This window comes from Trachurus japonicus, chromosome 21 (genome assembly GCF_045865225.1).
Source record: "Trachurus japonicus isolate A0001 chromosome 21, Traja_1.0".
NCBI lineage: Eukaryota > Metazoa > Chordata > Actinopteri > Carangiformes > Carangidae > Trachurus > Trachurus japonicus.
This window is the reverse complement of record NC_140927.1, coordinates 11351300-11364935: the sequence shown is the minus strand read 5'-3', so window position 1 is coordinate 11364935 and position 13636 is coordinate 11351300. Positions and strand designations below refer to the sequence as shown.

Here is a 13636-nt window from a genome sequence, read left to right as displayed (position 1 = left end):
CCTCTGTGTTGCATTCAAGCCAACCATATAGATTTGTAAGTGTGACATGAGTTAATGGAAGCAAGTAGGCTACTTTTGATCTCAGCATTTTTTTTAAATAAAGGTGCTATGCTATCGAGCAAAGGGTGCTATCATTGCACCCTTTGAAGCCCCAAAGTGGAAAAAAATTGTGGTAATGCAGTAATTTAAGTAGGTCTTCTTTATTGTTTCTGTGCACAGATGTCAACTACAGCTGGATTATGTAGGCTAGCTATACCAGATGTGGTCTACTGTGTCAGGAGGAGATTACTAGTGTTGTGTTGCAGAGTAAAGGCATATTTCTAGGCAGTATAACAACAATTTAGATGTCATACAAATTACTTTATTATTCTCCAAAGGGAAATTGTTAAAAGGACATAAATTGTAGTCATCAACCAATTCCTGGCTACACTATGACGTATTTGTTTTATTAATAGGCCTACAATAGACTTCACAGTTTACAGACAGAGTATTAATCTTTCACAATTAATTTGGAAATTAGGTGAGAGGTCAGAATAAGCTACAGCTAGAGCTCTGTTTCTGGATTCAAAATACACTTAAATTATCACTGTTTTATGATTACACCTGCCGTTTTTACTCGTAATGCCCAAGCAAGATCAAATCATTAATCTTATACTATCCAGGAGGGGGTGCTGCCATCAAATGGAGCCCGGCCGAACTGTGCGTCTGAAATTCAAGGGGGAAAAAAAGAAAAAAGAGGAGGCCGCTCGGCTAACACTGGAAGTTTTTAAATGGCATCGAGACACTGTCATGAATTAATGGCTGTATGTGTATTGTATGCGTTACGTTGGGAAAGACAATCACGAAGAGCACAATTTTACTAAAAGACAGAAGAAAGGAAAACAGGTTTGTCGCTTTAAAAATGCTAATCAAGTTTTGTTGGGGATTTATGGTGACGTCACATCCTGAGGAGAGCTTTGCCTCCTATTTTTTGTTGGGACCAGGGAGGAAATTATCCCGCAGGGGCAACGAGCCGGAATAAAAGAACAAGTAGAAACAAGGAAACAAGTTACAAACTATGGACATGTACGAGGTTGCTGTTTAATTGTCTGCAATGCAAGCAGACGTGTTTTCGCGGTGATTTCATACCAGGAGGTTTGTGTAAGTATCTCTTCATCCAGGCGTCCTCCCCGAGCCACAAGTGGCTGCGGAGCAAGTGTCTGTCTGATCCAGCTCTCGGAGCTAAAGGCGGCGTTTGATTTGCTGTGCGGGGCAGCGCTGCGCGGTCGGAGTGAGAACGTTTCTCGTGTGTTCATTGCTAACGGTTAGCTCGTACATTAAAACAAGCGGACACCTGTTGCTTTTGCTTTACACCAGGTACCTCAGGCCCGAGCAGACTTTAAATGCAGCTGGCTCTATTTTTGTGTTTTTATTTTATCAATATCCTTTCCAGTGGATATGTAATATGTTTTTTTTAAGTGTATTTTATCTTTTAGACGAAGTTGGTAGCCCGGGAACTTGCGGCCATCTCCGTTTTTCTGTCTGACCTGGCTGAAAGTTATCACATCTGAGGAGTCGAGCATAGCGACTTCTCCTTTAAGCTAACCACGGTAGTGTGTAATCTCAAACCTCGTCTTTGTACATCCAACTGTATATTTTTTGTAGCTTTGTGCAGTATTATTTCATCTGTAGGACATGTTTAGCCTTGTCAGTGTACTATCAGTTATAACAAATACCTGTGACGGTTACTACGGAAACACAAGAACCCCGAGTGACCTCATAGGAGGTAATGACCGTGGTTGTATATCTTCATTTTTAACTCCTAGTCTTTGAACTTTTAATATTTTATTCACTAGGAAGTCTTACTATAACATATAATCATGACTAAACGTGTGTGATATAGCAGCAACCTTCAAGTTTAAGCTCAATTGGACCCAACATGTTTCATACTGATGTTATTTCTGTAGGGCTATGTGATATCGATGATGCACCTGCTTCGACACTGTTAAATGGTCAGATGCTCAGTCTTGAAAACACAAACAGAGAGCATCTGTGTTTCTCTGGTAGTACTGTTGATCTAGTTTATAATATTTCCTCAAATGCAAAAGTTATCCTCTTTTTTTCTCAGAGTCTTTTTCTTTTTTGTCATTTAAACTTTTATTTGCAGCCATAGAGTCACAGATGATACAAAGCAGAATGACAAGATCAATTTAGTCATAATATAAAAAAGAAAGAAAGGAAAAAGAGAGGAAAAAACAGACACCCGAAGAACAGAAATACAGAAATTTAGTGGGGAAAGAAGAACAGAAATGAAAGAAGAGAGGAAACAAGTGTTTTAATCTCTCCCTTCATCTCCTGCAGGTCTGGTACTGTAACCCAGCCTCTCCACCATCATGCTGAGTTTCCTGCGCAGGACGCTGGGGCGACGCTCCATCCGGAAACATGTAGAGAAAACCCGGTTAAGGGAGGCCCAGCGAGCCATAACACACATCCCTGCTGCTGGGGATGCAAAGTCTATCATCACCTGCCGTGTGTCCTTACTGGACGGGACGGACGTCAGCGTCGACCTGCCGGTAAGAAGAGTTGAGGTTTTTGTGCTCTGAGTTCTTCTCTCTCAGTTTTAAACCAGGACTTACTTGTGTACTGGGAGAGTAAATATAGTAGAAACCCATTAAACAGACATCACATGTAAACTTGTATGAAAGTATGCATGCACTGTTGTTAGGGTGGACCTTTAATGCTCAGTAGATGTTGAATGGTTTGGACATTAATCGTTACCAGCAGTGTTTTGTATGTTAAGCATGGGAAGCAATTAAGCACATGAGGTGTACTAGTAGCCAATGTATGGCTGTGTCAGTAGAGCAGTCCTTTTAAGCCTGTGTGTGTGGGTGTGTGGGTGGGGAGTGTGTGTTGCTGATCACCTGTAATTCCATGATCCTCTCTGGAGAACACACTTAATCACATGACCATATCATGTGACATGTTGGGCTCATCACCAAGTGGACACAGAGCAGAACTCCACCCTACCCACAGTCTCTGACTGTCTCTTCAGTCTTTCTGCTCCATGTCCTGTCCTTGTCATTAATGCTGTGTCATTTTTGTCTCTATATCAATCACCAAGCCACTGCTGGGGAGAAAAAAATAATGTAGCATCTTCTTCTTATCTCTAAACTTGGCTGTCTGGCTTTATATCCCAAAGATGACAGAAGAAGAGAAGAGAAGGAATTGTTCCTTGGATTTTACATCAAGTATCTTGTTATTAGTTTAGACTCTTAGTTCTCTACTAAGAATGTTATTTCTCTTTATACCTCAAACTGACTCGGGAAGGTGACCATTCCCCACAACCGACAAGCATTTCAGAATTCCTGAGCAGCTTATTGAACAAGAATGCGTGAAAGTATTTTATTCAGCACGTCTTGGAAGTGATATCACACAGCATAAGACCCGCCAAATCCCTCCTATCAGCTCAGTATGTGCAGTGTAGAGGTCAGATGATATTCTTATTCAGTCTTTCTTCTCGTGGTCTGTTTGTCTTTCTCTCTCTCTCTCGCCCTCACTCTTTTGTTTTTACTCGAGCAGAGAGATTTTTATAGTACCTATTTTACGGATGGACGTCATTATTTTTGTCCAAGCGAGAAGCTTTCTTTGATGCCTTTAAAACTCCCCGGGCGTTTAGCGGGTGCACATAAAGGTTTTGAAATTTCACTGAATTTCTGAATGCATTCCAGTAGGGCCTTACCCTAACTCTGTGTTGGGTTTCAAATGAGCTTTCTTTGTTTCCCCCCCTCCCCCAGATAAAGGTAGCCTCTGCAAACCCTTATGTCTTATCATTCGACTCTTTCTAAGTGATAAGGTAATAAGGAAAACTCACAGCACAACTAGGCTAGACATGTGGAAGGGAGGACATCAAGGAAAGAGGACTTGTCTATGTCTACCATTATTTGGCTTCCTTCAATTAGCTCTTACAGTTAGCCAATAACTGTATGCTCTACTAGCTGTGTAACAGAACTGTCCTTGCAGGCACTGTGTGAACATAAGTAGACACACCATCGGGGCAAGTTTGCTGGAAAACATCACAGGTTCCCATTATCAGTGTGTCAGCCAGGCCTTTTACTAAGCTAAACACTCTCTGAGAAAAAAACATCACCCTTGCACATGCTGCCTTCTGGTGATGGTCTGCCTTTGCTTTAAGTGTAGTGTATTGTCCACAGGACTTGGGAAATAGCAGCTTGGTTGTTGGTTACAAAGGCTGTAGCTCTGCTTGTTGCAGTCTGGCATCATGCGGTGTTGTTCTTCAGCTAGATAGTTGTCAATTTAACTCAGGGTGGCAGAAATGTGGGGGAACCCCTGCTAAACAGAGCAGTTTGTTTTTCTGTTTAGATGTCCAAGTGGCTGTAAATACACAGCCACGATCTAAAAGTGAATAGGGCCCATTCACACACTGTGGCTCTCCAGCTGTGTGTGTCTATAGTACGTAAGGCCACCCAAAGCTGTTTCCCAGGGATACGTCTGTTTAGCAGCATCTATGTCCACACTACCTTATGATTCTCACTCTTTAAATGTATTTAGTTCCCTCTCCTCGCCCCGCCACTCACCACCCAAGATGTGTGGCCCAGACCAAAGGTATATGTTTTACTTTTCATGCAAAATAGATATTATTCCATTATGAACAGTATTATTATTATTTATGAATGGCTGTAAGTGCAATTGTGTACTCATTATTTATCTCAATGCTATTTATGCACTGTATCCACCTTTTTTCCGAACGTCAAAACCGGAAGCCGGATTTGCTCTTCTGGTGGAATTGTATGTTTATGTTTCCATGGTTTCAGTAGTCGCAGTAAATGCATGCATTTTTTTTTTTCGTTGAAAATCTGTGAAAAGCATGAATCATCACGCCAGCTTTAACAATGGATATCACACAAATGGACATCCATTGTTAAAAGCCAGCGTTAATAGATCCATGTGTCATAGCTGCGGTAAACGCATGGATCTATTATAATACAACCATGCTGTGACAACTACTGAAACCATGGAAACGTAAACATACAATTCCACCAGAAGAGCAAAACCAGCTTCCGGTTTTGACGTTCGGAAACTCTTGGATATAATAACTGTATCTGGCTGTGGTAACCAGGACACATTGAAGGATACAAGAGTTTTTACTGTGATCATTAACAGTGCAACCGATGAAGTGCGAGTATATGTGGTCATCTTGTGTCCCTTGTGTTGGTATGTGGTATTTGCAGACAGTACAAACTTAAATGTGCGTGTGACTTGAAGAATGACTGAGTACAGATGGATGACTGCTTTATCTTATCTTTTGTGGTTAAGTGAAGGACTGTTTTTGGGGGGGCGGGTTTTGGACAACCAATGCTAAAACTGCTAGTTGTTGTAGTACTGTCAGGTAAAGCCTCTCCTAAGTCTACTACTTGGCCCTTTTATACAAATGCATTACTCCACTGGTTGGTTTTCTGGCTGTAGATGAAGAGCATCAGTTCCATCTGACAGTCTGACAGAGCGTCTGAAGGACAGAGCAGTATGCTCATAGGCAAGCACAAAGACTGCAAACAGTCAAACAATACTGCAAGCGCTATAACAAGGCTTTGGGTGCAGCACTCACACACACACACACACACACACACACACACACACACACACACACACACACACACACACACAATGAGTCCTTTGTACTCTCCCTCCCTGGGTACTGTAGGGGTGCGGTATGCCTTCTCAGCTATGCCAACTAGCATGGGGCCAGCCCCCCTGAGCTGCTCAGGAGCGCTCTTGGTGTGTGTGTATGTGCGCGCGCAAGTGTGTGCAAGTGTGAGAGAGAGTGTGTGGAGGAGACACAGGGAAACCTTTGGAGCACCATGCTCCTCTCCTTTACTCATTCATAGTTTTGCTTTTTTCCCCTTGATTTTGGCAGATATTTTCTACGTAGTGTGTGAATGTCTCTCTCTCTTATGGTGAGTCAGGGTCAGTGTTCAGTCATGCTCATTTAAAAAAAAGAGCTTTAAGGCACCAGTGATCCTAGATTTGTGACGGATTCGTTGTTTATCATTTTAATATCAGAAAAATAAATCAGTATTGATGTCGACCTGGTTGCACACCAGTGGTGAAATGTTTTTTTACTACGTTGTTGCCCTGATCCCACTCCAGTATCATAGACAGTGGTTATCTGACAGTCAGTCAGTCACTTGACTGACATGATTAGCTTAATATTGTGGATGTTGTGGCTCTCTAACTTTGTTTGATGCTGGTGAAAACACAGGAAAAGACATGAAAATGATTTCTGCAACTGCACTGCAGAAGGTGTGCGGAAATAGAGAGGGAAGAGTAAAAAAAAACAATTCTCTCCATTAACATCACAGATCATTCTAGTGCAAGAGCAAATATGGATAATTGATCAAGACGGAATGATAAGAAACAATCTAAATGGATGGAGGAGAAGAGAAATCCAGCAGCCTGCATCTTTTCCACTCTCTTAGAACCAGATGATCACATGACGTGTTCAGCCACCCCAATTCCCTCAGCTCCTTGGCGTCAGGGGCACTTCAACACAGGTTACCATGACAACCCAGTCACTGTGCCTCATAGTGGGGTTAGAAAGTTGTGTGTGTGTGTGTGTGTGTGTGTGTGTGTGTGTGTGTGTGTGTGTGTGTGTGTGTGTGAGAGACAGGAAGTGTACATGTGAGGGAGAGGTTTCCCAGCCGAAGGCAGCAGATCACAGGCAGTAACTGGTACGGCTTGGTCAGAAAGGGCAACACCTGTTCATACTCTGAAAACTGAGCGCTGATATTTTCTCTCCTATCTCTCCATATTCAAACCCAGAATATACAAAACACAACAAATACACTGAAACCAAACTAAAGTCTCCACTTACACAACAGGTTTATGAAGAGGTGCAGAGTGCAAGTGTGACCGTTTTCAGAGGACATTTTGATCTTGTGAATTTCTGTATGTCTGTTAAAAAAAAATGAACTTACCTCATCAAAGCAATCAATTGTAGAACTGCAATTAATCCATTTTTTGTGGTCAACAGAAAATGAGTTGAGAACTATTGAGATAATAAAGTAATAATTTTAGTAATTTTATACACAACAATGTCAAATATTTTCTGGTTCCAGCTTCATCTAGTTGAGGATTTGATGCTTTCATCATTTTAAATAATAAACTAATAACTGTAGGATTTTGACACTTGGATAAAGATATTTGACAACATCACCTTGGGCTGTGGGGAATTGCAGAAATTGATCAGTTGATAATAAAAAATAAAGACCCTTCTCAGGTTAAGCATGCAGAGCTGTCAACATGAAAAGTAAAGCCATATTTCACATTCCTACATTCCTGCACTGTAATGTAACCTTGGGATTTTTGGATGCCAGTGTCTTCCGGACTCGGTTGATATATTAACCATCCTCTGACTCTCCTGAGTATTAATTGTCAATGTGAACATGTTCCTCTTTGTGTGTTTCAGAAAAAAGCCAAAGGAGAGGAGCTGTTTGACCAGATCATGTACCATCTGGACATCGTAGAGAAAGACTACTTCGGACTGCGCTTCATGGACTCGGCTCAAGTGCCGGTAGGTTTGGAGATGCACTTCACACAGTTGTCTCTTTTTATTTTATACTCTTTGCTTGTGTTTTTTGTTTGTTTGTTTCAAAATTCACTGTTCAATCCAACAAATATTGCACACACAACATGACATAAACAAATTGTATTGGGCCCTTCGTTACTATAGTTAACGGTTGTGGGAAAATATTAAAACATGAAGATGAACTGTGCTTATGTCTGTTCAGTAGTATTATTTCATGTTTCACCAAGTGTTTCAGGCAGATCACTTCTTATCCAGACTTTCCATTTTAGTCCAATTCAGTACTATTCACCCATTTGGTGGAAGGCTTGAGGAAAGAACTTTCCCTCTCAGTGAATGGGCTAAAGGGATTGGTTATGGGACTCTTGTCAGCTCGGGGAGTCAGGCTGGGCTCTCAGACAAAGAGATTTAAGTCACTGGTCTGACACTGACCCTGTTCCTTCACACTAATACTCTGTGAAGGCCATGGAGGGAGGGAGAGCTGGTGAGAGTAAAGATGAAGCAGAGTGGAGGGACAAAGAGGAGAGGGATGGAGGAAAAGAGTAAAACGGGTGGGAGATTGAATTGAAGTTGAACGAGAGTGAGAGAGGGAGAGGGAGAGAGGGAGGGAGGACTGTAATAAGGAATGTGGGGGAGAGCAGACCAGAGAGTGCTGTGAGTTCCTCCCTTATCTCTCTCTGTCTCTCTCTGTAACTTACACATGCACACACACTACCAACCAACACAGGCTCTTCTTGACGGTGTTTGTGCTTTGTAGAGTCAGAACAAGGAGAATTACACACAGAATGCTGACTTTAATGTGTTTGTGTGTCCATGTGCCCAATTTCACCTTCTTTAACCCAATGATCTGTTTTGTGTGAATTAATTCAGTGGCTCATAGGTATATGTAATTGTTATGTTGAATGCAGACAGGTGTAGTGGTGGGGTTAAAACAATATCGCTGTTGACTGATAATTAGATTTTTTAAATACTGAACTTAACTTTGGTGAAAACTCTGGGCTCTTAGAAGCACTGACAGAAATTTGAGGAAAATATATCAATTATCCAACATGCCATATAAATTTGATTTTTAGATACCAAACCTGTACTATTTTAACTGCTAATATCCTTCATGTTGTTTCAGCATTGGCTTGATGTTACAAAAAGTATCAAAAAGCAAGTGAAAAGTAAGTACACAGAGGCTGTGCCTCAACCTATTTCCTCTTTCCTCTATGAACATATAAACATTCTTGCTCTATATCAAAACCCAGGGAACAGAACAGTTCTCCCTGTATTGTTATACATTGTATTATACAAGGTTTATTATTTAATCCTGGCACTTTGGTTATTACATTCTCATTGTTAATGTACAGTATAGTAACACTTGATAATATTGACTTGATTTGAATGTGTTGTTCAGTCGGCCCACCATACTGCCTTCACATGAGAGTGAAGTTCTACTCTTCAGAACCAAACAACCTACACGAAGAGCTCACGAGGTAAGTTACTGTGGCTCACTTTCTCTAAGACACACTGTTAGGGTTCTTCATATCTTCAATCTCTTCATCTCAAAAAGTCTGGATTTTATTTTGTTGCAATAAGTGTGTGTGAACTGGAACACAACAGTAAAGTAATATTGTGATGTGATTGTGTTTTACTGGTTACATAATAAGGACGCCTCCTGCAGAGTTGATTTAACTCACTCATATCATCAAAGAACTGGTAGCGAAAGCATTGTTTTTTTTTCAACTATAAATTCCAAAATAAAACATGATTTAGTTTAGTCATTCACACAAACAGTTTGGCATAGGTGATTGTTCTTGTGTCATGTCCTATAAAATTGCCAGATTTAGTCACATTTCATCTTTAACTATATTGTTGTGTTTTACTTTCAGATACTTGTTTGTATTACAGTTAAAACAAGACATCCTCAGTGGCAAGTAAGTCATTTCCCTGCATTTTAACAACCATTAAATTATGACTGATGAGTAACTGTTATCCAGTTTACCACAAGACTTGATGGTGGCATGTCAGTAACATTGTACCAGTGCACAGTTTAACTCATTGAGTGCCAACCACGTAATTTCTTGTTTTTCGTTCCCATGCGTTGAGTGCCAAAAACGAGATTTTACGTTTTTTGCTTTTTTTTTAAATTATGAAAATAGACACTTTAATACACATTATGTGTAAATTTGGGGACTCTACGACGAGCAGAACTGAAATAGATGACGATCAAAGTCTCATGACAGCTCATGATCTGGAAGTTTTCATCATAACTTGGCTTTTGCAAACGGAGTTCTGCATGTGGATGCAGCAGCTGCTCCGCTCTCACCCGCGAGGCTCCAGCAGCTCGGAGCCGAAACAGGAAGCTCTCAGCCGACAGTCCCGCCCGGTTTTCATCTCGAGCAACACCGTGTCCTCCCCAAGGTCCTCCCGCGGTAAAATCTGATGGTCTCTGGGCCAAAGCAGACCGGTACCACCGACCCGTACCACAGAAGGACCGCGACCACCGGTGGGACCGGTGTTCCCGAGCTGCTGTGGCCGAGACACCATCGCGTTCCGCGGCGAGAGGCTGTGACACGGCACGGTGCGTCTGTGTTATTGTTGTTTAGTGGCGCCCCCGCCCCCGATGGTGGTTTTGTGAATAGAACAACAATTGTTGTATATATTTATCTTACACGAGCCCCTTGATCCAGAAATGCGAGTGTCAGAAGAGCAACAGGCACAAACAGAGCACCTTTCATAAAAGACGCTGTATCTCCTTTTCTAGAAAAAAAGGAGGGATTTTGGTGAAACCCAGCCATGTTTAGCTTGACTTTTCTCAGGAATGGAGGCACGTAGAAACAAACGGTTTGTGGCCATTTGAAGCATAAAGTTTCACCTTTCAAATGAGCTAGAGTATGTGTTGGTGGCAATAATATAGAATACACTATGGCTCTACTTAAATCGTCAAAAATGGTCTAAATTGCCGGTACACTTGACTAAAACTTTGGAAAGGAGCGCGGCACTCAATGAGTTAAGTGATACCAGCAGTTGCTTTAGCTACACTGTCATGCACCAGTAATTTTATATTCCATTTTTGAAAGGCACATCTGATTGATCTACACTATCAGGAAATCCCTGAAATATTTTTTTATGGCAAAGCTGTAGAAAAGTGAAGTAGCAACTTCTGAATGGGTATCCAGTCTGATTGTTCATAGGCTGTCAGAAGTAGTCAGCCTCAGAGCAGACGAGAACAGATAATCAGCTTATCACAGGGTGGGAGACACTAACAATTAAACTTTCTTCCAGTATGCTCAGTGCTAGCTTATGTCAAGATATTACTGCTTCGTGTACAATCATTTTTGGTTTGTGCTGCATTTGCTATTTCACACAAATAACTCGGCTAAATCACTAAACTAACACAATGTACTGTACTTGCTTTATGATTGGTTAAAAACTTGAATCCATCATTTGTGTTGGTAGTCATGGTCATCTTACTTGAAGAGGCTTATAGGATTACATGCTGGTGTACAGAATAGATTTATTAACAGTAGTTAGACTGGGATTGTACTGTAGTTCTTTAGTTGTAGGTTTTTTATTACAAAGAGATTCACTTTTTTTTTATTTTTGAGGAAGTGGTAGAGACCATCAGACCTCAGTTAGAGGTGTGTGTTTTATTCATTAAACTGTGACTGACTCTTACATGTCTGTATTTTCAGGCTAGAGTGTCCATTTGAAATAGCAGTGGAGTTGGCTGCATTCTCACTACAGGGTAAGCACAGCAGGTATCCAGGATCTCTCCAACTTTGTTTTTTTTGTAGTTATAATCACCTTTTCCAACAGCTGACACTCTAGATGTGATGTTTGTAGCAGTGCAGAATGCATTGCATTGCAGTGTTGAGATGCATGCTGTCATCTCTGCACAGAACGCCTGCGTAGCAAAAATACAGCACCACCGTGGTGGGAGCCAAACACGTTGGAGCAGAGAGTGTTTTTTCCTTCTGCAGTGAAGTAATCCTTTTTCTAAAAGCTGGTTTCTTTTGTCCACGTACCTTGAATCTGTTACAACCCTCCCACATGCCCAACAGACATTTCTCCCAAGCTCTACGGTGACTTTGTAGCCAGTGAGCCTGTAACAGAATGTAACCACATCGCGCCATCTCAATACGCTCACCTGACAGAGCCATGTGCTCACAAGTCCAGCTGCCAGAGAGGACCCTTGTGTCTCTCCTACACATGAAAATTACCCTTGATCTTTTCCCAGTAGCCATGGGTGTCATTGTGAATCACCATCCGCTTTGAGTGACGTTCCTGGCAACATCGCTGCCATGGTCACTGGCGCACATAAACCATTCCACCACAATACGACTGCAAATCAGAGGAGTGGTGTAGCTTTAGTGGTATAGCTGAGATGTGATTTCCCATACTACTTTAAATGGGGGGGGGGGACTCCCAACTTTTCAAAAGAACGTTAGCAGTGAGCCATTGCTCCTCTGCATTAACGCGCTGATGGGCTCTTAGAGAGTGATAGGCCGCTATTCATTGTGAATGGGCTCGGCACCGCCTGCTGAGCTGCAAAGATTTACGAGCAGAGGAGCCAGCTGAAGAGGTGTTGACAACTGTTACAGATTCACCACAGGAGAGGTTGAGGGGTAGTTGAGAGGTGCGTGGTTTAAAGGGCAGCTGTGTTTTATTAATCATTAAAAGGGCAACAAGATTTTTTTTAAATCTTGCCTCTGTGGTTTAAAAAAATTACAACACGTCTTTACTCTCTTTTGTAGGACTGCAAAATTATTTCATGGCATTCTGACACTATTGTCTCTCACTTCTGTTAATTCCATGGTATTTTCTGGATCAAATCTTCTGCCTAGAACGGAACAGAGGGAATATTCCCCTTTGCTTTCTGCCAATGTTTAGCTAATGTTTAGAAAATGCCAGTTATTCCATAACTATATATCACAAATATTGAAACTACACATATTTACTGATTTTTAGAAATGATAAATGCAGCATTTACCTGCGAGTGCCTCATAAAAAGAGCTGCTTCAGACAGACAAAGATTGAGTCAGTAGAGACGTTTATGGAATGGGATTGCGTGTATAAACCCTCGGACACACACAGTCACTGTGGGGTAAATGCCAGCTCATTAGTGCTCCATCCTCTTGAGAGGCCCCCTAATCCACTACCCTCTCTGTCTTTTCTCTTTTCCTCAGTTGAGCTTTCTCTCTTCATTTTCCTTTTTTCCAGAATCAAGTTGGTCCACTGACATTTACTGGGACGCAATAGGACGATTTTTATCTTTTCCCACTTCTATATGCTGAAGCTGTGCTCACAGTTGGACTAGCTAAACAGTGCAGAGCTCCCAGCAAGTCAGAGTCTCTCCTATCTAGCCCAACATTGCAAAATGTAATCAGGACCAGGACTTTCAGTCTTTGTCCAATCCACAGTACCAGAGATAAGGTTTTTCCACTATGTCTTGTGTTCAGCACACTATTCTAGCTCTTATCTAGTGAAGATTTATGTTTTATTTCAGCCTCCACCTTCCTTTGTCTTCTTTTTTCACCTGATAAAATCTATGACCTCTTGTCCAGAGAGATCAGTCCCTGACCTGATGTTACACTGTGCTTTGTGTGCTGTGACATGGTGGGAGAGGTTTGTTTGGTATTTGTCCATTCCCTTTACTAGCCACCTCAATATTTGGCACTCTTGTCATGGTCTTCTCTCAGGATTTAAAGTCATGGTCTCAGTGAATACTGAAGTATAATCTAAAGAATGCCTTTCGTCTTCAATTGAACAATATGACACATACAGTCTTGTGCAGTTAACATCTATAGCTCCTTAATAAATCTGTCTATTCAGCTCAGCCTTAACTGACAAGTGTGTTTGTGTGTGTTTTCAGCTGAGCTGGGTGATTGTGACCCATTAGAACATAATCTGGATCTGGTGTCAGAGTTTCGCTTCATTCCCGAACAAACGGAAAATGTGGAGCTGGCTATATACAACACATGGAAGGAATGCAGGTTTGAGTTCAATATTACTTAACTACTGTATGTGTGGGCAGTCTGTGAATCTTTACGTGAATGAGGAGGAATTCAT

At 41.5% G+C, this 13636-nt stretch overlaps 1 protein-coding gene across 2 annotated transcripts in view; it reads left to right on the top strand.

The window, feature by feature from the left end:
- The first annotated feature begins 951 nt into the window (after positions 1-951).
- Positions 952-13636, top strand: part of epb41l5 (erythrocyte membrane protein band 4.1 like 5) — a 33304-nt gene continuing 20619 nt past the window's right edge. For both annotated transcript variants that reach the window (XM_085764640.1, XM_085764639.1), the window contains exons 1-8: positions 952-1140; positions 2341-2552; positions 7463-7567; positions 8703-8745; positions 8979-9057; positions 9454-9498; positions 11260-11312; positions 13440-13560. In XM_085764640.1, coding sequence (XP_085620766.1) covers positions 2373-2552; positions 7463-7567; positions 8703-8745; positions 8979-9057; positions 9454-9498; positions 11260-11312; positions 13440-13560 — 626 coding nt within the window. In that variant the 5' untranslated portion in view covers positions 952-1140; positions 2341-2372. The remainder of the gene's footprint in view (positions 1141-2340; positions 2553-7462; positions 7568-8702; positions 8746-8978; positions 9058-9453; positions 9499-11259; positions 11313-13439; positions 13561-13636) is intronic.